Raw genomic sequence first — 24,849 nt, forward strand, 5'->3', positions numbered from 1 at the left:
TTTCGCATCAGATTTGACACTATCAACTACAAGTAACATCAGAAGGGTATTACAAAGCTAATTCATTTTCAAAATGGAGATGTAAAATCATAAAGTTAAAAAATGAGGGGTCAAATCACAATTGTAAGGCTAGAGAGCGGTAATAATCACAAATGCCCTGAACTATAATTGTATGTACACATAAACTTTAGTTGAGGAGAAAGAAATGAAAAATGTGATTGGTTGGTGAAGTGGCTTATTTATGTAGTTAAAGGAGAGAGTGAAGTGAAATTTTGTTCAGAGTGTCATGAACTAAGAACTTGAAATAAATGGTAGCGAACAATATATATATATATATATATTTTGAAATTTTCGGCTAATTTTTTTTGCGGCTAGAAGCCGCCGAAATAAGCTATTTTTGGTGGTATATAGTTTATTTTTTGCGGCTTCTGACCGCCGAAAAAGATCTTGTCTCCTGTGGTGTCACATGAAGGTTCAGTCCTTTATTTATATATGCATTAGGAATAGGGACTAATAAGATTTATAGGAATGAAATTAATGCTAGACCTTGGCATGTATTTTTTTCTTGTACGAGTTATGTGTTCCGTGAAGAAATGAACTATTGTTGTTATTCATTTATTATCAAATTGCGCATATGGTAAGTAGAGACGACAATGATGGAGATAATGTACTGAAGTGAGTTTTTTGTACACAGGGCGGTTCTGGTGCTTCACCAGGATTATGTACATGTCAATAGCTTTTCTTTATGGCAAAAAATTTGTTGGTCCCATTACACCAACTATATTAGCACTAAGGGATGAACTCTACAGTTCGGCTTATGTTCACATTGATTGGAGCAAAGCTCGTAATTCTTGTGCCAAGGTTTGCCATCGTTCTTCATTAACTCTTAATTATTATTTTATAGCTATAAATTATTAAAGTGTGCATTGTCATTTGTACAATTTGGTACTTTGGGGACATGAAATTTGTGCAATGTTAGGATGACACTATTTTTGTTACTACATGTTTTTACCCTAGGACACTGCAAATTTATGGTTTTTTTTCATAGACCATTCTATTAAATGATGGAGAAAGTATCATTGCATTCTTTAATATTGATAGATGAAAGGAACATGGACCCCCTAAGAGAGGGGTGAATTAGGACTTGTATTTCTTGCACTCTAAACTAGGCCAATAATTATTCTCTTAAATAAAACATATGCGGATAACCAAGTAAACTAGTGCAACTAAGGTTTTATCCAAATGTTGCTATCTCTGCCATAAAATGAAGTTATGCAACCTAGGTTCTAGTTTTATCAACTAGCCTATAACTAAGCTCGGAATGGAAAAGAACACTACAAAAGGAAGCAATATAAATGCAGAAGATTAAGAGTGGTAGAGATGTAAACTCTCGTTGACATGTCGGTATTTTTATCGAGGTATCAAGAACTGTGCAAGGTTCTTACTAATCCTTGTTTGTGCCCTACGGTAAGAGAAGCCCACGCAAGGTCCAAGCACCTAAGACAGGTAACTTCGTAGATAGTTGCATGCCTTCTACACGCAAAAGTGGTGCTCCACTTCTGGCCTCTCTCGGATGCTCCCTGTCGTCTTTACTATCGAGGTTCTAGCCAAAAGGTTGTGGGCCTCGTCCCCTTCAGTACAAGGCGCGGGCCACACCACAAACACGGTTGATGTGGTCTCACAAGACTCTTGCCCCACTTGTTACAATTATAACGCCTAAGGTGTTGAGGGTTGTCTAACCTCACTCAATCAGATAGGAACAAACCTAGTGCAAGCACTATAAAGCTGTCTAACTAAACTAAGCACTTCGCAAAGCACCTACGCTAATCATTGAGTGATTCTATTAAGCACTTAGGGCTTGTTCGTTTTGGAGTGGATTGAGGGGGATTGGAGGGGATTAAATCCCCTCCTATACAAATTTGTATAGGAGAGGATTTAATCCCCTCCAATCCCCCTCAATCCACTCCAAAACGAACAAGCCCTTAGGTGTATGGAGCCTTGGAATGGTGTCTCTATGCACTTAGCAATGTTTATCATCTCTCCACACTTGAGAATGGCAGGTTTGATGGGTATATATAGAACTTGAAGCCAAAAGAGCTGTTTGAAGGTAGCAGACTTTTCTGTGTCACACCAAACTCGAAGCCCAAATTAGGATGGTCCGTGCCCTTCCATGTTAGCTTGACATTGCTGCTATGACAGATTCTCTGCACCACACTAGAGATCCAGTGCATGTTTGGACTTGATGGTGACCACCACATCAGAAAGTTGTTGGAGCTAGCCATGGTCGAGCGTTGAGCCTTTGGTCTGGTGCGCTACCGGTGCCTCACCAGATTGGTGTAGTGAGCTAGGCTCGAGATGCCAAAGAATGCGCTCTTTGCGCACTCGATCTTGTGTTCCACCATTGCCTCACCGGAGTGGTTTGGTGTGCTAACATGCATAGTGTGCCGAAGTTGTGCTCTCTATGCACACGGTCTGGTGCAACACCGAACTAGTCCGGTGCACCTAGATACAACCTAGTCTTCAATTCTTAAATTCTCTTTACTTGGGCTTTTCTTGTCTTGTGACTTGGACTTTGGTTAATGTTGGTAAGTATTCAATGAGTCCTCCAATGTCTTCTTTGAGGTGTTACTCCCTCAATGCCTCAGTCCAAAACCACTTTGCGTCCTGTAAAATATAAACATAAACACTAGAAAACAAAATAGTCCACATGTTATATTGATCATCAAACACCAAAATCACATAACCAAATGAGACAAGGTCCATTTTCCTTACAATAGATTATAGTTCCTACTGAATAGTGCTTGCAGATGCACTATTCTACTACACTCTTGATGCCATTTTTAAACATTTTCACAAAGAAAATACTATCAATCTAAACACCTAATGCTTTTTTAGACATTTTTATTACAGAAAATCCTCCAGTAGAACCTCTAAATAAGATTTCAAAACTAAAATTTGAGGAATTTGACCAAAAACAAGCTTTAACTGGGTTGTTGTTGTGACAGGTGATGCCTGCTCCCTGACATACCAACCCTATGCCATCATTTGTACCACATGCTTGTGTTAGAGTTGGACTCTCTTTCTTCCACGTCTGTAGTTGCCAAAGTGGTATAGTTTCGAGATTTCTAGATCTATGGGGTTAGGTGAAACTTCGGACCCCTTGATCAGGCGAGGCGATGCTTTAAGACATGGTTTCTTGGTTCTGTCAATCAAGGGCCAGAGGTCAGGCGAAGCGAGGACTTTGGGGATAAGTTGCTTGTTCCCTCTAGCCCTTAAGGGTCGATATTGTGCGAGATAGAATTGTGAGACAGTGTCGTCCTTTTTATAGAATCGTGTGGGTCGGTGGTCAATTCAAATGTGGCCAACCTCATGAAGTCGTAATGGCATCCAAATTCCTTGAATACTTATCATCTTGGTTCATCCCACATTAAGTCATACCTATGATTTTCTCCCCTAATAGTAGCCCCCAAGCATCTAGAGGAGCTTAACGTTCCTTTGGAGGTTTGTTATCATTTTACGATGTGCTTTGTTTCTACTTAGGACATATGAGCGAACTCGATGAGTCTAGCCATTGAGCCTTTGAAAGAGTCATTGACTTATTTAGAGGGTCTTTTGTCTATTTTTCCTCCATCAGAGAGTTATCGTCCTGCGATCGTGTTTTCGATCTCGGTTTACGATGCTGACCTCTAAGCCTTCACACATCCTAGTGGTTCAATGAAAAGGTTGTGAAAGGAACATAGATGCCTAAGAGGGGGTAAATTAGGCTTCTAAAAATTAGCTAATCTAGGCCACAAATAAATCCCTAGAATAAAACTATGCAAATAAGCAAATTAGAATGTGCAAACTAGGTTTTGTCTAAGTGTTGCTATATCTACCGCAAAATGAGTTTTGCAACCTAAGTTCCAATCCTAACAAATCTAACTAGAAATAGAGATAAAGGAACTTAAGTTCTTGAATGTAAATGCTGAAGCTGAAGAGCAAATGTAGAGATGCAAACTCCTGTAGATGACGCCGGTATTTTTACCAAGGTAACCAGAACCACACAAGGTCCTGACTAATCTTCATTGGTGCCCCTACGCAAAGGGTAGCCCACGTGAGGGCCAAGCACCCATGGACGAGTAACTCCATCGAGAGCCACGAGCCTTCTCCATGTGCAAGTGGTGTTATGCTTCCGGCTCCTCTCTGATACTCCCTACTGTCTTCACTATCGAGCTTCTGGCCGAAATGCCATGGGCCTCATTCCCTTCCGTACACGGTGGCAGTCGCACCACAATCGCGGTTGATGTGGTCTTGCAAGACGATGCCCCACTCAGTACAATTACAACGGTTCACACAATAGCCGAGGGGTTTGTGGGTTTTCTAACCTCACTCACACAACTAGGAACAAACCTAGAGCAAGCACTAATGCGGTCTAACTAATCGAAGCACTTCGCAAAGTACTTATGCTAATCACCTAGTGATTCTATTAAGCTCTTATGTGATGGAGCTCTTGGAAATATGCCTCTATGCTTTGGATATATTTCTTGTCCTCTAACAACTTTGAAGGGCTAGCTAAGGGGGTTTGTATAGAGATCCCCTTCAATTCTAGGCATTGGAAAGGCTATAGACTTTTCTGTCTACGGGTGCACCGAATTGTCTGGTGCGTCACCGAACCGTCCGGTCTGGGCTCCACGTCAGCTAGCCCTTTCTCCTGTCAGCATTGTAGCCGGTCCGATGCACCACCGGACCGTTCGGTGATCGAGCTACATCAGGTGACCATTGGTGACTAGTCGTTGCTGACCGTTGGACCTTGGTCCTGTGCACCACTGGACAGTCTAGTCTGTTAACTGCCGGAGAGCCGATTGCAGTGCTCTCTGCGAACACGGCTCGGTGCACACCGGACTGGTACGATGAGCCACCGGTATGCCAGCTAATAGCCCATTTCTTGTATCTTCTATCTTCTTTTCTTAGGCTCTTTTGATCTTGTGTATTGGACTTGTGCTGAGTATTTGTAAGTCTTCTAGGAGTCTTTTAGGTTTTCTTTTGAGGTGTTGCATCCCTAGGGCCAAAGTCCAATCCACTTCGCATCCTGTGAACTACAAAACACACACTTGGGAAACATTGGTTCATTAGTTATGTTGTTCATCAAACTCCAAATCCCTTAGTTAAATGGGCCAGGATATATTTTCCTTACAATCTCTCCCTTTTTGGTGATTGATGACAACACAACCAAAGAAAGCAATTATGGAATACCAAATTGAAATATGCACTCTACTTGCTATGGATGCATATGCATAAGCAAGTTTTATGAGATATGAATTTGATAATTATGAGGTTATTTAGAAATTAAGCACATTCTTGCATATGCATCTAGTCCCCTAATGTGTGATTATAGACTTAAGCCTCTCCCTAACTCCATAATACACATACTTCCTATTTAGGTCCGAAACCAATAAGATAACCAATTGGAAGAATCAAAGATTAAAATTTGGTGTTTTTTGGTATTTGGTAACTTTGGTTTGCTTTGGTCCACAAAATTCTCCCCCTTTGGAATCAAACACTGAAAAGACTTGCCCTCTAAAAAGAATTACTCTCCCTAAAAGAAGGTTCTCCCCACATTGAAAAGTATTCTCCCCCTTTCAAGGAAAAAGATATACACCCCTTGTTGGAAAACCCTCTACTTAAGAAAAGCACATGAATATAAAAGGAAACAAGACATGACTGGATAGACTAACTCCCCCTAAAACTATGCATAGATAAATGATAGAGAATATTCCAGTGATATCAAATGAAACATTTAACAACATATGCAAATATGGCAACATGGGGGCATAAGATGAAAATGACAACCTATTCAAATATTGGAGAATACATGTAAAAGATACCAATCAAAATATGATACTAATCAAATGGTTTGGATGACAGTATTCTTGCAGTGGAAGCACATTGTCTTTCTCCGGGACTCCATTTTCCTTCAATGTGTCACACCCGGTTTTAAGGGGAAACCTGGGTGCATCTCATATGTGCGCCAAATCGAAATCCACACATACAATGACTCAGTGTATAGAGACAAATTTCACAAACTTTATTATATAATGAGAATGTGTTATAAAATAGCTGATAATGAATAAATCGAACTTAGATGACTATCTCCTTGGTGCCAACAGTTCACTGGGAGACGACACCAAGATCTCATCGAACTCGTCGTAGTAGTCCTCTTCTGGCGGCACCTGCTCTTCACCTGGGGGTTTATAGCAAGAGTGAGCTCACATACGTTCATCGCTTAGCATGTGTGGGGAATAATTTGCATGAGCTCACTTAGGTTGGGGGTCATGTGTAGTGTAAGGCTTATCAACAAATAATGGTTAAGGTTGAGCATTGCTTTTAATAAGTTGGTTAAAATTTTATTAGCAGTTACTAAGTATAATTGTATACCAACCCAATTAAATAAGAGATCACAATTAATAATAAATCTCCCAATGCAATGCAAATGACAAGTTATGTTTAATTCCATAAGATACTCATGTGAGGGTCCGAGTCGCTCATGACCGTGAGCACGACTGATATACCTGTTTTCCACTCTTCAGAGGTTGCACATCTTTACCCACAAGCCTTGTTACCCATTTGCCAAGGGGTCTCATCCCATTCATCTCTACCAAGGAGACGAGGCAGGGTAGCACAACGAGGCCTTTATAAAGTTCCACTAGATTCAGAAAACCCGCTACGATTTCTTGAGAAGGGGCGATATAGGAATCCCTCGTCTGAAAAGCATCGCAGCATGATCGACCCGAGAACCTCCCTATGCCGGCATCTCCTCATACCGCCCTTGCCCCTTTTGGGTAAGGTAGACCTGCACTAGCTTTCCTAATTAGTCAGTAAAGAGCGTCTCATACAACCCTTATGGTAGCACTGTTTTCCTAGGTGGTCGCTCCATGTTCCAATTAATCAAAACAATCTTATCATGAACAGTAAATAATCCATTGACAGAAATAAGTATGATCATGATTCATATGTATCATAACACTCAAAACCACATAGAGCATTAGCAAATACTATCCGATAGTTCATTTGTAAGCAAGGTATAGGGTAGACAAAACTAGGGTAACCTATTAGGTCCTATCAAATTAACGTGAATATGTCACGATGATTATGAAGAACATTATTAAGTAAAGAAAAGTGATCAAGGGCACAACTTGACTTCTATGAACTCCTGCTGTGCTTTGGGTTCCTCACTCATTTGCTCGTCTATTCGCAACAACACATACAAATTATACAGAAATTAACATCACACCAAACAATAGGGAAAACTATTGAGAATCTTCTATGCGTCGTAACAAAACCTTAGGTTTGAGAACTACTACAATCAAAGTTAAAATGAATTAATTACGGAATTTCTAAGTTCTCTGAATTATTTTCATACTAGAATTATTTTCAGATCTATTATATTTATATTAGTAAGTATTTGGATGGTGGGTTGAATAAGACAAGAGTTCAGGGTGAAATCTACTAAAATTTGGACCTAACATTTATTATCTTGCACTCCGGGTGGGCTGCGGGTTAATTCCCCAATATCCCGGGGGCTCACAACAAAAACTACACTCGACCACCTACGCGCCCTGATCTAGGCCGCCTGATTCAAAATCCATGGCCAGGTACCACGACCCTAAGGGGGCGTTTGGGAGGGCTCCTCGCCAGCTCCAGTACCGGCTCCTCGCTGAAGCCATCCCAAACGCCATCTCCCAAACCAGCTCTTGCACAGGAGCAGGAGCCAAAATACGGCTGAGAGCCGGAGCCAAAAATTTTGGCTCTGTGCGCGGCTCTGCGTACACAGACCTGGCTGCTTCCATGGACGCACGGCCTGCCTTTGGTTGGCGCCCCATCCTTGGCTGCTGCCCAGGCTAGCTGCGACACTAGGCGCCCAGGTGACCGGTGCAGGTCACGGTACTGCCTTGGCAGCCGCCCAAGCAGCAGCACATGGCGCGTTGGGGCTGTTCGAGGCCTAGCTGCTGCCCACGGCACGACGCACGGTCTGTCCATAGCTGGCACTCGGTTCTTGGCCGGCGCAACAGAGAAGCACGGTAGAGAGCACGGTGAGCACGGTAGAGAGCACGGTTTTGCCAAACAATTTGCAAAAAGTACAGGCTCCTGCGAAGAAGCTAATTCTTTAGAGGAGCCGGAGCTAGAGCCATTTTTAGAGGAGCCGAAGCCCTCCCAAACGGGCCCTAAGATCTAATCGTGTCTGTTCATCAAACGAACGACGGCCAGGTACCACGACCGAATAGTTATGCGATTCTCTCCCCTAGAACCCGAATCAATGGTCCACATTTGCCCACGCTATGATCCAAACCCATCCCTCCATCTAGATATCTATGGTTCAGATTTTAAGCACTACTGCCCGACCCACGACGCTTCGATCGTGGATCAATGGTATGGATCAAAGGATCCAACAGGTATCTAGATAAACGACTGGTTTGCCTTCTTCCACCTCGGTTACGGTTATGAACCAGTCGGCGGCGGTTATGAACCAGTCGGCGGCGCCATGGCTAGTGCCAACCGGAGTCCGCCCGGATGCACTGTCCCGACCCAACGACTTTGCTAAACATTGTGGAGAACACGACAAATTAGTTTAGGGCTGCTTGCGTCGAGCCGCAAGTACTACGTGATGAGTTTCCTTCTACGGCGACGAAACGCTCACCCCCAGGCCTAAATAGCAGAGATCCTCCTTCCCTCGGCACGACCATGGGCACCAACCCCACGCAGACCATCGACGTACACGATAACGGTCGGCGGCGGACGTGATCCTCTTCTCTGCTTCGACGGTGACCTTCTCTGTTTCCCTCACCGACGGTGGCTAATCTCCAGGTAGTTCATGGTGACACGTGAGCATGTGAGCAGCTCCGACTCCGACCAACGTGGAGTTCAGTTGCAACGCCACGGAGAGTTTGTCACCGTGGGCCCACATGGTGGCGGCAGAAGGGAGGCTGGCATGTGTGGAGGTTGACTGACGGTTGGGTCCCGTATGGCGGGAACACAACACGGGTCTGAGCTACGGTCCGAGCGGCGACGTACGGAAATGGGCCGGCAATTTGGCTTTGCAGGGTGGCTGGGCCGCGCACAAATGGGCTTCGGGCTGGGTTAGCAGTGGCAGTTGAAATAGGCCGAGCAGAGTTTCAGCCCAAGTGCCTGGAGTTCTATTTTCTACTTCTCTTTTTTTATTTATTAGAAAGTTGTCTAAAACTTAAGTACAATTTGAATACCAACTGCCATTTTGAATGCAACATAGCAAAAATAAATTATCCATCACGATGCATAAATTTTAAATTTATATTTATAATCCTTCATTTAATTGACTACTCAACTTATGGGTTATATGTCACATAGATAAAGGAGCACTCATAAAAAAAATAATCACATGCTTTATTTATTCTAAAATATGGGTCTTTTAAATCCTACCCCCTTAAAAAATCTTGTCCACGAGATTAAGATGAACTAGGGAATAGGTGGAGGAACTCTGCTAGCAATTCATCTTCTCATTCCCAGGTAGCTTCATCTTCTACGTGATGACTCCACTGCACCTTGCACATCTTGATCACTTTATTTCTTGTGACCCGAGTTAGGGTATCAATGATCTTGATATGATAACCTATATAGGTCAGATCACCCTGCACACTGAGTTCTTTCATAGGCAACTGTTCCTTTGGGACTCGGAGATACTTCTTCAACTTGGATACATGAAACACATCATTCACATCTTTCATGTGGTTGGGTAGCTCTAGCTGTTAGGCCACTTTCCCAACTCGCTTTAGGATTTTGAAGGATCAAATAAAGCGAGGGGACAACTTTCCTGTGACTTTAAATCTTCGCATACCCCTGATTGGTGACACTTTTCGGTATACGCTATCACCTTTCTCAAACTCCAATTATCTTCTTCGGGTGTCAGCATAAATTTTCTGCCTTGACTGTGTTGTCCTCATGTTCTCCCTAATTATTCGAACCCGGTCCTCTGCTTCTTGGATGATTTCTGACCCAAAGAACTGTCTTTCACTAGTCTGATCCCAATACAATGGGGTTCTACATTTCTCTCGTACAACGCCTCAAACGAGGACATCTTTAAACTGGCTTGATAACTATTATTATAGGAAAACCCCGCATAGGGTAAACTCTTGTCCCAGCTGCCAGCATGATTAAGAGCACAAGCTCTCAACATATCTTCCAACACCTGATTAGTCCTTTTGGTTTGACCATCTGTTTGGGGATGGTAGGCTGAGCTAAAGTTTAGCTTTGTGTCCATACTCTCGAGTATCTTCTGCTAGAACCGGGAGGTGAACTAGGATCCTCTATCTAAGACAATCTTCTTTGGATCGCCATGCAGATACACAATCCGTGACATATACAACTCTACCAATCAGGCTCCCGAATAAGTAGTCTTCACTTGAATAAAGTGGGCTACTTTGGTTAGCCTATCCACAATTACCCAAATTTTCAGCTACCCTAATTTTTGGGGTTTGGGTTCAGGACCAGGTAACCCGTTCTGCCCAATTTTAAACTACCAGCTTATCTGCTACTTTGCTTCACTATAGTTAGCTTGCATTCTTGCAGCAAACAATATACAATCACACACATCACTGATCATGACTCACGCACATCACTGACATCATTGAACATCTCACACACCACACTTCACTGATCTTTCACAGTTCAGACACACACGGTACTACGGTCTTACCGGTTACTAGTGCCTGGCAACACACGACAACAACAATATATGCATGTGCAGCACACAGCAATAGCAAGGTAGCACTGCAGTAGACGAATAATAGGAGCATCAACAACCAGGCATCAGCAAAGCAGCCGAGCAGGAGTGAGGGAAGAGAGGACTGGAGCCTAGAGGAGGCAGCACCGCACGGTCTACACTGCGATGGCCGGTGGCGTACTAGGACTGGAGGCAGAGGAGGCACCCAGTGGCCAGTACGTCAGACGGCTGGAGGCGAGGAGGAGACCAGACACTGGAGGCCGGACCGCCGGAGGGTCGCTACATGCCTACATCGGCCGCCAGAGACCAGAGGCGAGGAGCTCGGAGATTGAAGGCGAGGAGGCCGGCCTGGAGTCGAACGATGGCACTTGGTTTGGTGGTCGACGGCCGGCGGATACTGGCTAGGGTTCTGGGTTCATGTTCATGGCTAGGGTTCTGGGTTCATGTTCATGGCAATGGGGTTCATGTTCATGGCGGATACTGGCTAGGGTTCTGGGTTCATGTTCAAGGTAGCACACAGCTATCTCACTCCGACGGCCCGACGAGCGCTGGACCTGGCTTGGTCGTGGGCCTGTGGGCTGCGGCATACTGGGCTGTGGCGCTGTGTGCTGGTGGAGGTCTGCCAGTAAAAAAAAATTCAGGCCCAACATTTGGGTAGTTTGTATACAATAGAGTGATACCCGATTAGGCCCAAATTAAAATCAGATATTTTGTTAACCATAGGAATTATTCGAGTACCAGGCTTCGGATTAAACATGTATGGTCTCGGATATTTCAGGCTTCGGGATTTGGGCTTTGGTTTTATGCCTAGTGCTACTGCCACCGCCCCGTTGCCACCATGTTGCTACCCCTTGCCACCCTCGTCATCACCACTGGAGATGATATCGCTGACTCGCTGTGTCGCTCCACCGTCGGATAATATGTGGCCCAAATGCATGGTCTCTATTGGAAATTGGGATTTTTTTATGCCTTATGCAACACTATTTAGCGATGCAAACATCCTTTTGCCTCTCCTTTTTAGCTTATCCTGTTGGGGACTTGTTTGGTGTAAAAAAGATGTGGAAGGACTTGTTTAGTGTAAGAAAGATGTGGAAGGGTTAGAGGACAAAGTTATATGTACATCTCTAATCATTATCTCAAATTGTTCTTAAAAGTGACTCTAAATATTCAATTATCCCTTAAATTTTGAGGTCAAAATTTATTTGTTTATCATGAGTATAAATTCATATTTTATGAAAATGAATTTAATTTTTTGTGAAAGGAAAATACTAACATAGTGCTACCCATTAAATTAAAATTTTCCTTTGTTTAATTATTATACATCAAGTTTTGAGCTTAGAAATTTAGAGATAACTTCAAACCCTTTATTTATCAAAACTGTAGATTTGTGTTACCTTTATTAACATGGCAATGTCATAAGGTAATTAGGATGTATGGATGCATTCAATGTTTAATTACATGTGTTCTCTTACGTACTTATTCAGGACTTTAGCACTCATGCAGAAACAAAGCTTATAAGCGCCAAATAATGCCTAGAATTAAGAACATTAACCATGTACTAATTTCACTCTTGCCTTTTCATTAGGAGGATATGCGCAATAAACCTTCAGGAATATTCAAATTTATTTCAACATGTTTGAACATGTTTGTGGAGCCAGTGTTGAACTATTGGCCACTTAAAAAGTTAAGAGAGAGAGCTTTGAACCACATCCTAGAACATATCCACTATGAAGATGAGACTACTCAATATATTGGCATATGTTCAATTACGAAGGTATTGTCTACTGTCATCATTCTATCTTATTTTTTTGAAGTAATGCAACCAATCATATTTTTTTGTTATAAGACACAAAATGTGTCATCTGATCTATTTTATATGTATTAAATATTCTCACTAGCACAAAGTCACGATTCACAACTGTCTTGGAATTGGAACTTGATCATTGCAAAAAAGAACATGTGGTTTTAGTTTGATTTTGGTATCTAAGCATGGAAACCATTTGAAATCATCATAGATAAAAGACAGATCAACAAACAATAGAACTTTAGTGAATTTTGATATAATAGCAAGGCTTAAATAAGGCCAAACATAATACTGCTACAATCAACTTATTGTTTCAACATAAAAATAGAAATTAGGTGTACTATAGAAACCATAAATAATATATTGGATTTGAGACATACGAGATATCAAATATTTTATATCTAATGCATGTCTAGATAAAAAATAAGTGGCATTTTCTAAGAAACATAACACAAGAACAACAAACTTTGGAAACATATTGTGGCAATGGGTAACACCCTAGCGACTCCTCAAATCGTCTATGCATACTCCTGGTAGCCCTCTAGGACCATACACGATCCCCACATACCAACACAGGTCTATTCTTTGAACTTTATTATCACTCATGCACAACCAAGAAAATTTCCCCATCGGTCACTATCCCAAAATTGCTCTGATTCAAGCACGTTTAACCTAGAGGTTCTTTCAAGACAGACTTTCGAAAAAGAAGTTACACCTTGTTGGCATGAGTATTCTATCAATCTTATTAAGCCTTGGACCATGATAACACACAATCCACCTATGTCATGATACCACAATCCATCCCCTTAGAAGACCGACGTAAGCCAAGAACCTTCCCTCTTGGCCACATCTGTATGTCCAGCACATCATATGCCATGCCATGTGAATAATCTGGATCTACATGCGCCATATGCCCGAACCCCTAGCACACACACGCCCATGATGTCGTCTAGAGGGGGTGAAAAGGCAATTAAAACTTTTCAACCTAAATGAACTCAACTTACTTGACTTGATCGATTGTAGTGGAATAATGTCTTTGTGTACTTAGTACCTACACTTCACAAACTCAAATAACAATATGCAATAAGAATTGTTAGTAATGTAAGTATGCAAGAGGACAAGACACATGATTTTATCCTGTGGTTCAGTAAAGCCTCAAATGCTTCCCTAATATAGGTTGGAGTTATCCAATAGGATTAGAGTTTATTTGAACTCCTCCTCCCCTTTGCTCAAATTTATCACCACTTGTGATAATCTAAGATTTCACTACCAGTTTATTTTCTTTACCACTTGTGATAAACATGTGAGCTCATCGACGGATGCCTAAAGTGAATGGCCGTAGCCCGCACGCTTGCTCAAGGTCGCTTAGCTCTTCTAAGAACTTTCTCTAGCTCTTTCTAGTTCTTTACAGAATTCTCTTGCTCTAAGAACAAGCACCCTATTTTACACACCACTCTCTATCACTTGATTACATACTAATCACTTGATCTCATAAAGAGATGCACTAGATTGGGTTCTCCACTTGCTAATCACTTCTGAACACTTGCTTGTATGTGTTGGAGGCATGGACGAGTGATGTATGTTGCCCACAAGACAAACTAGTTGTTACCCAAATTATGCAGATACTAGGTGCACCAGACTTATGTCAGACTATTGTTCCTAGTGATCGTTCTGAAAAGTTATCAGCTGTTAGGATGCATCAGACCAGTCTGGTGAACCTCTAGATTGAGCCATGTCAGCGCCACATCAGCGTAACCGTTGAACTTTGAAACTAGCCATTAAACTATAAAGGTATAGTTTACCACTGGTGCTTGGTCCAATGTGCCATTAGTGTTTGACTTTGGTAGACCCAAAACTTCCTTCTCTACGCAATTGGTCTGGTATCCCATCGGTGCTATCCGAACTGGTCTATTGTGCCAAAACTATCAAAGCCCTAAGAAATACTTCTCTATGTTAACGGTCTGGTGCACCATCGAACCATGTGGTGCCTCGTTGTATGCCGAACTAAGTCTATATTGGTATTTTCTTCTCTGTTTGAGTTTGGCTCTTTTCTTGGGCACTTCTATGACTTAGATAAATGTTCCTTGAGTGTGTACATACCTTCTAAGTCATCTTATTGGCTTTCCTCCAACTCATTTTGCCTCTTCACATCATCCTTTTTGCTCTAGTTGGCAGTTGGAACCTCAAACTCCAAATCTGATCAATTCTCTTACTTTATTGAGTTCCAATATACTGCAATGGTCATCAAGAACTTATTCAAACACTATAATGGCCCTATATCTAATTCCTTCAAAATTCTCACTTTTGGCCGCTTCTATCAAAGTCTGCATAAGTGAGCCCTTCAAGGTTCTGTCTTTGAAACCTTATGCTTGGAATTGTGATCAGGCTTGATTTTTTTAGCTAGCATCCCTTAAGCCTTGTGACTTGAACCATTACAATACATATAAGTTAATCTGATGGCTTCAAATCATGTCTTCTAATGTTGTGGTCTCCAACACAACATAACTCTTCACAATCTGATCAAACCTTTGACTTGTAGCATAAACGTTTATTCTTCACCTTACTCATGGTCCTTTAGTCCCAAAACCTATGTTGCTTTTAACCTTCACCTGGGTAGGTCCTTCGAAGCCCTATCCTTTCCTTGCCCTAAATTTTTATCAAACTGCCTCCAATTCACATTATGTTGAAGACTGTTGGGGCGAAGGCGAAGACGCTACCCTTCGCTCGATACCTTCGCCAGTCTCGCTGCACCAACGGAGACAAGACGACTGGCAGACTCCACCCTTTGTCCAGCGCGCCGCAGGACGAAGGCCTATGGCGAGGTCGCCCCATCCTGCGGCCTCGTCCAACATGAAGGCCCACGTGCAATCCGGCCCATTGTAACAGGCCCCGCATGGCCGCTGCGCATTACAGGCCTAATTTGTAAAGGCTTCTCTGTAATTACAGTCTGTAACCCTGCTTTATGGGAATATTCCGGGGATAACCTGGGCGCCTGAGGGCACATGCGTCCTTAACCCAAGACGCTGGGCACTCAGGCACCTACAAATACCCCCGCACAGTGCCCTTGAGAGGCTAGATTAACAGAGCAATTGCATTCTTGAGCTAAAACCTTGTCTGCATTACTTTTACTCCCCCGTCAGATCATCTTGCTCGGGAGAGCAAGTTCCAACATTTGGCGCCCACCGTTTGTGCTACGAAAAACCACCCGCGATGGCACCAAAGAGAGCTAGCTCGAAGGCAGCCCCATCCGTTGTCGAAGCTGCGAAGGCAGCGCTGCTGGCTGAGAAAAAGGGCGAGGCCCTTGTCGACACCACCCACCCAGAAGCCTGCGAAGACGACGCACTCAGCAAGAGGCAGCGCAATGAACAACTCACACTCGAAGGCAGTCTCCGCACCTGCAGCTCCGAAGGACAACCGCAACCTCCCCCAGGCTTCGCTCCACCAGAGGGCACGGACGCCACCGAGGACGGCAAAGTCATCGGCGTTTTAGCAGAGGAACAACTACAGCTGCGTGCCTTGCGCATCAAGAACCGCAACCTCCAGAAGCAAAAAGAGATCCTCGAGGCCAAACACCAATGTGTGTCTGCGCAAGCCAAGGTGCGCTAGATGATACGCGACGAAGAGCAAAAGGCTCAGGAGCTTGAGCAAGAGATCACGCTCATGCAGCGCGAAGGCCAACTCGGTCTGCAACACGGCCCACCCCTCCAACAGCACGCGCAAATCGAAGACCTGTTCATCCCTCAGTGCGGACACGCCATTCCGCACGCTGCAGCATTCCAAGGTGTCAACTACCTTGACGAGCGGAGTCCCCTAGCGCCCCACCTGCAAGTATCACCATGGCCCGCCAACTTCAGGGCAGGGACCTATCCCAAGTACAATGGCAGCACTGACCCAGCACAGTATATCATGAGCTATCAGGTCGCCGTTGCATCATCCGGAGGGGACTACGCCACGATGGCCAAGTCATTCATCATCGCCCTCGAAGGCCCGGCCCTCACCTGGTACACCAGGTTACCCCCGTTGTCCATCGACTCCTGGAGAAGTCTCCAGGACAAATTCCTGCTCAACTTCCAAGGGTACCGCCCAGACACCGATGCCTTGGCTGAACTTTCACTCTGCAAGCAGCTGGAAAGAGAAACCCTGCGGGAGTACTACCGCAAGTTTCTGACTCTCAAGTCACAACTGCCTTCGGTTGATGACCAAATCGCCATTCACTATGCCATCAGTGGTCTTCGGGCTGGCATCCTTTACAGCCACTGCATCAGAGATCCGCCCAGGAACCTCCAGGAGCTGTATCAGCTATTCGAAAAATATGCCAGATCTGAAGAGCTCCACCAGCGCAAAGTCGAGTCTTAGAGGAAACCTAAAGACCCTCCGCAGTCCAGCCGTACGTGGATGAGGCCTTCGCAGGCAGACTCCGGTCGGGACGGCCGCAATCAGCAGTAGGTACACAACATCACCAACCAGCACCCCGCTGGCGAGGCCCCTCGCCGCCAGGAGTATCCCCCCAGGGCCGCAAAAACGGAACTCGTGGTCAGGGTCGAGGACGTGCGCAACAGCCGTGCAGATTTTACTGCTTGTTCCACGGCGAAGACTGCGTGCACCCTACAAGAGACTGCCCAGAGACGAAGGCCACCAGAGACAGGATGGCACGGGCGCAACCAGCCGACAACCCTAGAGTTGTCGCGCACACATATCAACAACCCCCTCAGCCATACAACCACGGCCCCGCTCCGCATCCACCGCACCACGCATACCAACACCACCAGGAGGTACAAATCGTACCTCCCCCACCCCACCTCCACACCCGCAACAGCAAAACATCCACCACCCCAACCACCCCCAAGCCCCAAAGCAAGAAGACTTCGCCGATCAGCCGTATCGCGGAGTCATTCACATGATCACTGGGGGGGTCCAGCGTCGACTTCGACACGAAGCGACAGAAGAGGGACCATTACCGCAACATCAACCACGTCGCCGTCACCGGTCCAGTCGTGCAGACAAAGTGGTCCCATGTGCCATTGACCTTCGACGCCCGAGACGTCGATCTGCGCAGCGCACCTCACATCGACTCCATGGTTATCAACTGCAGCGTGGCAGGCTGGGACCTGCACAAAGTCTTAGTCGACAACGGCAGCCAGGCGGATATCATTTTCCTCCATGCCTTCGACCGCATGGGCATAAGCCACAGCCTGCTTAAGCCTTCGAACAACCCACTGTATGGCTTCGACGACAAGGGCACCTTTCCTGTCGGCAAAATAGAGCTACCCCTCTCCTTCGGTGTAGCACCCAATGCACGAAGTGAGCAAGTCACGTTCGACATCGTCGACATGGTGTACCCGTACAACGCCATAATGGGTCAGGGCTCCATCAACAAGTTTGAGGCAGCCATTCACGGACTTTACCTGTGCATGAAGATCCCAGGTCTGCAAGGCGCCATCACAGTCTACGGCAACCAGCAGGTCGCGCGCAACATAGAAAGAGACTTTGTTCTCGGACAAAGGAACGTACACTGCCTCACGGCCCAGCGCGAGGTCCCTGAGTCTGCTAGCCCAACCGCCAAAGAACATGACAAAGCACAGCTGTAGAGCAACAACGGGACCAAGACTGTTCCCCTCGACCTGGCAACACCCAAGCAAACGATCACCATCAGCGAAGACCTCACTTCGCATGATGAGGAGAGACTCCTCTGCTGTCTGTCCAAAAATAAAGACGTCTTCGCCTGGTCCACCCTCGACCTGGTTGGAGTCAGTCGCTCCATAATCGAGCACAGCTTGGGAATCGACCCTTTGGTGAGGCCAAAGAAACAGCGGCTGCGCAAGATGTCTGATGAGAAGACAGAAGCCGCCAAGGCCGAGGTACATCGCCTGCTTGAGGCCAAGTTTATCGAGCCAACCGCCTACCCTACATGGCTCGCCAACGTAGTGATGGTGCAGAAGAAGAGCGACAAATGGCGGATGTGCATCGATTTCACCAGTCTCAACAAGGACTGCCCCAAGGACAACTTCCCGCTGCCTCGGATCGACAAAATCGTCGATAGTGCGGCCGGGTGCGAAGTCATGTCACTCCTTGATTGCTTCTCTGGCTACCATCAAATATATATGAAGGAGGAAGACAAGGCAAGCACCAGTTTCATAACACCCTTCGGCACGTATTGCTTCATCAGAATGCCGGAGGGACTTAAGAACGCCGGGTCCACATTCTCTCGGCTCACCAAAACGGTGCTCGAGAGCCAAGTCGGCAGAAACATATTTACGTATGTGGACGACATCGTCGTCGCCAGCAGAAGCAAGGAAGACCATCTGACTGACCTCGCCGAAACGTTTGCGAACATGCGGGACGCACGACTTCGCCTAAACCCCGAAAAGTGCATCTTCGGCGTTCGCCAGGGGAAAATATTGGGCTACCTGGTGTCGCACCGCGGGATTGAAGCCAATGCAACCAAAATCCAGGCCATCATCAATATGACGCCCCCGCAATCAGCCAGAGACGTCCAACGACTGACAGGCAAATTGGCCGCCCTCAACAGATTCATCTCCAAATCCGCAGAGCGAAGCCTCCCTTTCCTCAAAACACTCCGCGGTGCAAAAGACTTAGCATGGGGACCAGAGCAGGCGGTGGCCTTCGCTTCATTAAAGCAGTACCTGTCAGAGTTGGCGATTCTTACAAGCCCCGACCCCTCGCTACCCCTGTTGCTCTACATCGCAGCTTCGCCGCATGCGGTCAGCGCAACACTGGTTCAAGAGCAGAACAAAGAGGGCACAATTAGGCAATGTCCAGTTTATTACGTCTCCGAAGTACTCACGACATCAAAATGCAATATGACGGAACTGGAAAAAATTGCCTACGCAGTTGTTATGGCTTCGCGCAAATTGCGCCATTATTTTGAAGCGTTCAAGGTCCGGGTCACCTCAGATAGGGGACTCGGCGAATTGTTTAGAAACCCGGAGGCATCAGTATGGATTGCTAAATGGGCAGCCGAACTCTCCAGCTACCACATCACATTCGAACCCAGGACAACCATCAAATCACAAGTCCTGGCAGACTTCGTCGTCGACTGGACTGGGCCAATAACACAGCCAGACCCGTCCGCAGAGAAGGTGTGGACAATCCATTGCGACGGCGCATGGTGCCATGCGAGGGCAGGCGCCGCTGCAGTCATTACTTCACCCACAGGGGTCAAGCACAGATATGCAGCACGCCTCAGCTTTGCTTTGGAGTCTGATAGATGCACCAACAATATAGTAGAATACGAAGCTGTCATCCTCGGCCTTCGCAAGCTAAGGGCACTTGGTGTCACCACCTGCATCATCAGAACAGACTTCAAGGTAGTCATCGGCCAAGTCGAGAAAGACTATGCAGCGAAGGACCCCGCACTTATGCAGTACCTCGCGGCTATCCACAGTCTCGAAAGACAATTCAAAGGTTTTACCTTGCAGCATGTGGACCGCGCCAAGAATGAGGAGGCCGATGCATTGGCCAAGGTAGCCGCCAGAGGCGAGGCCCTGCCCTCCGACGTATTCTACCATGTCATCGGCACGCCAGCCGTCCGCAGCCCAGAGGGGCTCCAAATAAACAATGACAGCGAGGGCCACCGCATAGTCAACCTCATCATGACCGAAGATTGGCAGGCACCAATAACCCTGTTCCTGCAGGGGTACTATCATCCAACCAATATCAATGAGGCCAAGCGCCTCAAACATCGAAGCCGAGACTTCGCACTAATCGAAGGTCAGCTTTACAAGAAGGGGGTCAGTCAACCCATGCTTAAATGTGTCACCGAGACCGAAGGCGTCCAAATCCTGCGCGAAGTCCACAGCGGGACTTGCGGCTCTCACGCAGGGCCTAGGGCCCTAGCCGCAAAGGTGATCCGTCAAGGTTTCTACTGGTCCGCCATGATCTGCGCCGCAAATCGGGTCACAAGGTCCTGCGAAGCCTGCCAGAAGTTTTCTCCACGCTCGGGAAGCCCTTCACAATTCACAAAGCTAATCGCCCACACGTGGCCTCTTCAGCGCTGGGGCCTAGACATTGTCGGCCCCCTACCCACGGCCCAGGGGAACCTCAAGTTCACTTTCATCGCTGTCGAGTATTTTACCAAATGGATCGAGGCGAGGGCTATATCCACGATAACATCGAAGACTGCCCAGAAATTCTTCTGGCAAAACATTGTTTGCCGCTTCGGAGTACCGTCCGAGCTCACAGTTGACAATGGCAAGCAATTTGACAGCCAAGATTTCAAGGATTTATGCTTCTCCATTAGCACCAAGCATGCCTTCGCCTCAGTGTACCACCCGCAATCCAACGGAGTCGTGGAACGCGCCAATGGTAAAATTTTCACAGTTGTCAAGAAAATGCTCCTTGACGACAAGAAAGGCAAGTGGGCCGACCTGTTACATGAAGCGGTCTGGGCGCTGAACACGACTGAGTGCATGGCAACTGGGTTCACCCCTTTCCGCCTTCTATATAGATCGGAGGCCATGACCCCGCAAGAAATAAAACATGGGTCACTCCGGACAGTCACATCAGCCGTCCCCGACGTAGACGAGCCTACTTCGAAGGACCTCATCGACGGAGACCGCGTCTTCGCCCTACAGGCTCTAAACAAATACCAAGCTCAAACAAAAGCATGGCGCGACCACACAGTCATCCCGAGGGAATTTAGCGAAGGAGACCTCGTACTTGTCCGCACAACCCGGACAGAGTCACGGGGAAAGCTGGAACCAAAGTGGGAAGGACCATTTATCATCAAGACGAAGTCGTCTCCCAGCGCGTACATATTAACAACACAATCTGGCGAAGACCTGGAACATTCTGGAACATAGACAACCTTTGCAAATTTTTTGTTTGACTACTCAGGGCCAACTCACCCTTGTAATTCCCCAAACAGTTTTATTCTGGCCCACACTCTTTTCCTCCTGGGGGTGAGGTTTTTAATGAGGCGGAGCCATGTAATATACACGCAAAAACCCCCCGCAAAAAATTACAACGTCGAAAAAAGACCGCATTGACGGTCTTCGGCATTCGACCACAACGAAGTCACCGCGAGGGGCAGCGCTAGCTACCCTCGCGTGCGACACTCCGCGCAAAAGTCGCCTAAGGGTGCAGCCGGACTAGCACAACAAGTGCGCAAAACCATAGTCTTCCCCAAAAGACTATCCATGCAAAAGTCGCCTAAGGGTGCAGCCGGACTAGCACAACAAGTGCGCAACACCAAAGTCTTCCCCAAAAGACTATCCGTGCAAAAGTCGCCTAAGGGTGCGGCCGGACTAGCACAACAAGTGCGCAAAATCGAAGTCTTCCTCAAAAGACTATCCGTGCAAAAGTCGCCTAAGGGTGCAGCCGGACTAGCACAACAAGTGCGCAAAATCGAAGTCTTCCTAAAAACACTATCCGGGCAAAGACCGACTACAGGTGCAACCGGACCGACATCATAAACACGCTAGATCAAGTGCACAAGTCCCCCACGGGCACGGCCGGATCAGCGAAGGCACACAGCCTCATCATACAAATTATAGTTACATACGTACAACGAGGGCATCACACCTTACATTGGTTCAACCTTCAGAATGATACCCATCTCCCTATAGTTAAACAGCATTATCCTCAGCTCCTCACCCTCAAAAAGACTTCGCAACTACCCCTTACCTACACTCGCCCCAGCCGACGAGGACAACAATTCCCGCTTGCCAGCCCTATCCACACGAAGACGACCACCCTCCACCTCACTCACTCTACGCTTCGCCACCGCCCTTCGCCGCCTACGCCCAGCACTCGGACCAGGAAAAACTTCAGCATCCGTCACACGCGGAGAAGCCTCCGCCGCAGCCACATCCAAGGCCGCAAAGTAATCCAAGTCCTCATCCGAAGACTCTTTCGTCCACACAACTGAACTCCCAGAATCATCAAACTCAAAAAACTTAGACACAGACTCATCCGATTCATTTCCAGCAACCACGGTCGAAGCCGCCACAAAATTAGCAGTAGCGGTTGCGTGCGCAGGCCCAAAATCCTGAACCTGCGCAGCAACCAAGGTTCAGTAACACAGACAAAATTCACTAACTCCCCCACACCCACTAAGCCACCTGCGAATGCCCAGCCGCCGCCATGGGATCCTCTGCTGCCAGCTCCGCCACCGCCTTCGGGGGATCCTCCGCCATCGGCGCAGGGGCTGGCAACGAGCCTTCACCAGACACAGTAGATGCAGGTGCAGCGAAGGAGCCTTCACCGGTTTCCGAGGGCAGTGCCGGGTCGACCTCAGCCTCGGGCAGCACCGGGTTGGCCTCCGCCTCGGGCCGCACGCCGTTCAGATGTCCAAAGTCTTCAACATCCTTGGCACGCGCCATCTGCAGCAACAACACACTCATTCAGCAAACCCACGCGTACCCACATTCAACGACACGAAACAAAAGACAAACTTTACCTGCTCCCTCGCCCGGTCAGACCGCTCCCTAACCGCCTCTCGACCATGAGGACCCCACATCCGATCGAAGAGTGCCCCCGCGGAATCCTTCACCACAGGGTCTTCAACCTTAAAAATTTCGCGCTCAAAGTTTTCATCTGACTGGTCGAAGACCTCATAGTGTTTGCACCCCTCGCGGGACAACGCATTCATGGCCCCCGCGCATGTGACGAGGGAGGCGTAGGACATGAAGCCCTGCACAATAGTCAGGAGCACCAGCAGCTCCTCTTGCAACCATTCAAGGAAGCGGAGGCTAGCCTCGTGGTCGGGCACATCGAAATCTGCAGTCCGCGCACCCAGATCGCGGTATGCCTCCGTGAGCTGCGCGTGCGTCCGCACGACTTCTGAGCGCACCGAGGTCTCGGCCTTGTCCACGCGACTGCGCAGGGCGTTGAACCTCGCCTCCCATTCCTCGGCGCGTTGGCTGGCGAGGCTACCCTTCGCCAGCGCCACCTTAGCCTCTGCTTGCGCAGCCTGCGCTTCAGCGATGGCCTGGTTAGCCTCCCTCCTCTCCTCCGCCAGCCGGCGTCGAAGGTCAGTCTTCTCGGCCTCCAGGGCGGCCACCTTCTCCGCCAGCCTGCAGTTCTTGCTCTCCGCAGCCGACTTATCCTAGACAGCATCCGCGTGCTGCGCCCGAAGATTCTCGACTTCGGCGGCGACGTCCACAGTCAGGACGCCCGACGCAACACGGTCGGCGAAGTCGGCCGCCTGGCAAAAACACAAGTCAAACCTTCATGAGACAAACGCATGAACCAAAACACAGCAAACATCGAAGTCCAGCGCAACTTACTTGCTTCAGCTGCCGCGTCAGCTGCTGCAACAACTACTGAGACACTTCCCTCAGCCACTGGGACATGGTGCCCGCCACGTCCCTAGCGGCAGCGGCCGTCAGAATCTCGCCGCTCGCGCAAAAGGTGGCCCACGGGTCCTGCGTGGCCCCCTTCGCCTTTACCACCGCCGATGGCGAGGTGGCTGCCACTGAAGGCGGGACAACAACCAACTGTCCCTCGCCCGACCCTGCAACACGTCTCCGGTCAAAAAGAAACTTACCACCCAGATAATCCTCGACACTGATATTTGTGCCGAAGTCAGCAACACGCTTCCCCGGCTGAGGCAGCTTCGCGGGCGACGGTCCGCCCGGGAGAGGCTTGGTTCCGCCAGCGGCTGCAGCCTTCTCGCCCGTCGACGCTTTGCCGCCCCCGGGCGCAGCCGTTTTCACAGCCGGCACCAGCTTGCCACTGCCGGAGGCTGCAGCCTTCGTGCTTCCTCACGCCCTCTTCGCCTCGCGCACGGGATCGACCATCCTGACGACCGCCCGACGCTTCTGCGCAGCATCTTGACGGTCCTTGTTCATCACTGCCGACACAACAGCAGCAATATTCCGTCCGTAAGGAAACACTCTCAAGTCACGGGCCATGCGAGACGTAAAGAAGTCTTCGCCAGTTGCGCGGGGGATAGGAACGTTCTTGGGCCATCGACCCCCTGTAACCTCCAGCATCCGCGCCGAAGACTCCCAGAGCTCGGGCGAAGACATCCTTCCCCCGGGTGCCGCGCATGTCCCCATCAACTCCATAGCAAAACTATCGGAGACCCCCAGTTCCCCCACCGCAGTACCTAGCTTCCTTTTCTTAGTGGCTGGGGCGGCCTCCGGCGCGGGGTCTTCTTCAGTCACAACCGCTGGTTTTTTCCTGCGGCTGTCGACAACGTCTTCCCCGGGATAACCGCCATACGGTAAACGATTCAACTCGAAGACCCTATTCAGACGATCATTGGATCCGCGTATATCCCAGGTTCGCAGGGCCTCCGTCTTCGGCACGTAGCGCCCCACAATTCGCACCGCCCTATCCTCCGCTT

General features: G+C 47.6%; 1 protein-coding gene across 1 annotated transcript in view; it reads left to right on the forward strand.

Annotated features, from left to right (window-relative positions):
- LOC103640480 (achilleol B synthase) overlaps positions 1 to 24,849 on the forward strand; it is a 75,829-nt gene that overhangs the window by 13,654 nt on the left and 37,326 nt on the right. The window contains exons 6-7 of the mRNA XM_008663047.3: positions 695 to 861; positions 12,318 to 12,506. Coding sequence (XP_008661269.1) covers positions 695 to 861; positions 12,318 to 12,506 — 356 coding nt within the window. The remainder of the gene's footprint in view (positions 1 to 694; positions 862 to 12,317; positions 12,507 to 24,849) is intronic.

Source organism: Zea mays, chromosome 1, assembly GCF_902167145.1.
Source record: "Zea mays cultivar B73 chromosome 1, Zm-B73-REFERENCE-NAM-5.0, whole genome shotgun sequence".
NCBI classification, from domain to species: Eukaryota; Viridiplantae; Streptophyta; class Magnoliopsida; order Poales; family Poaceae; genus Zea; species Zea mays.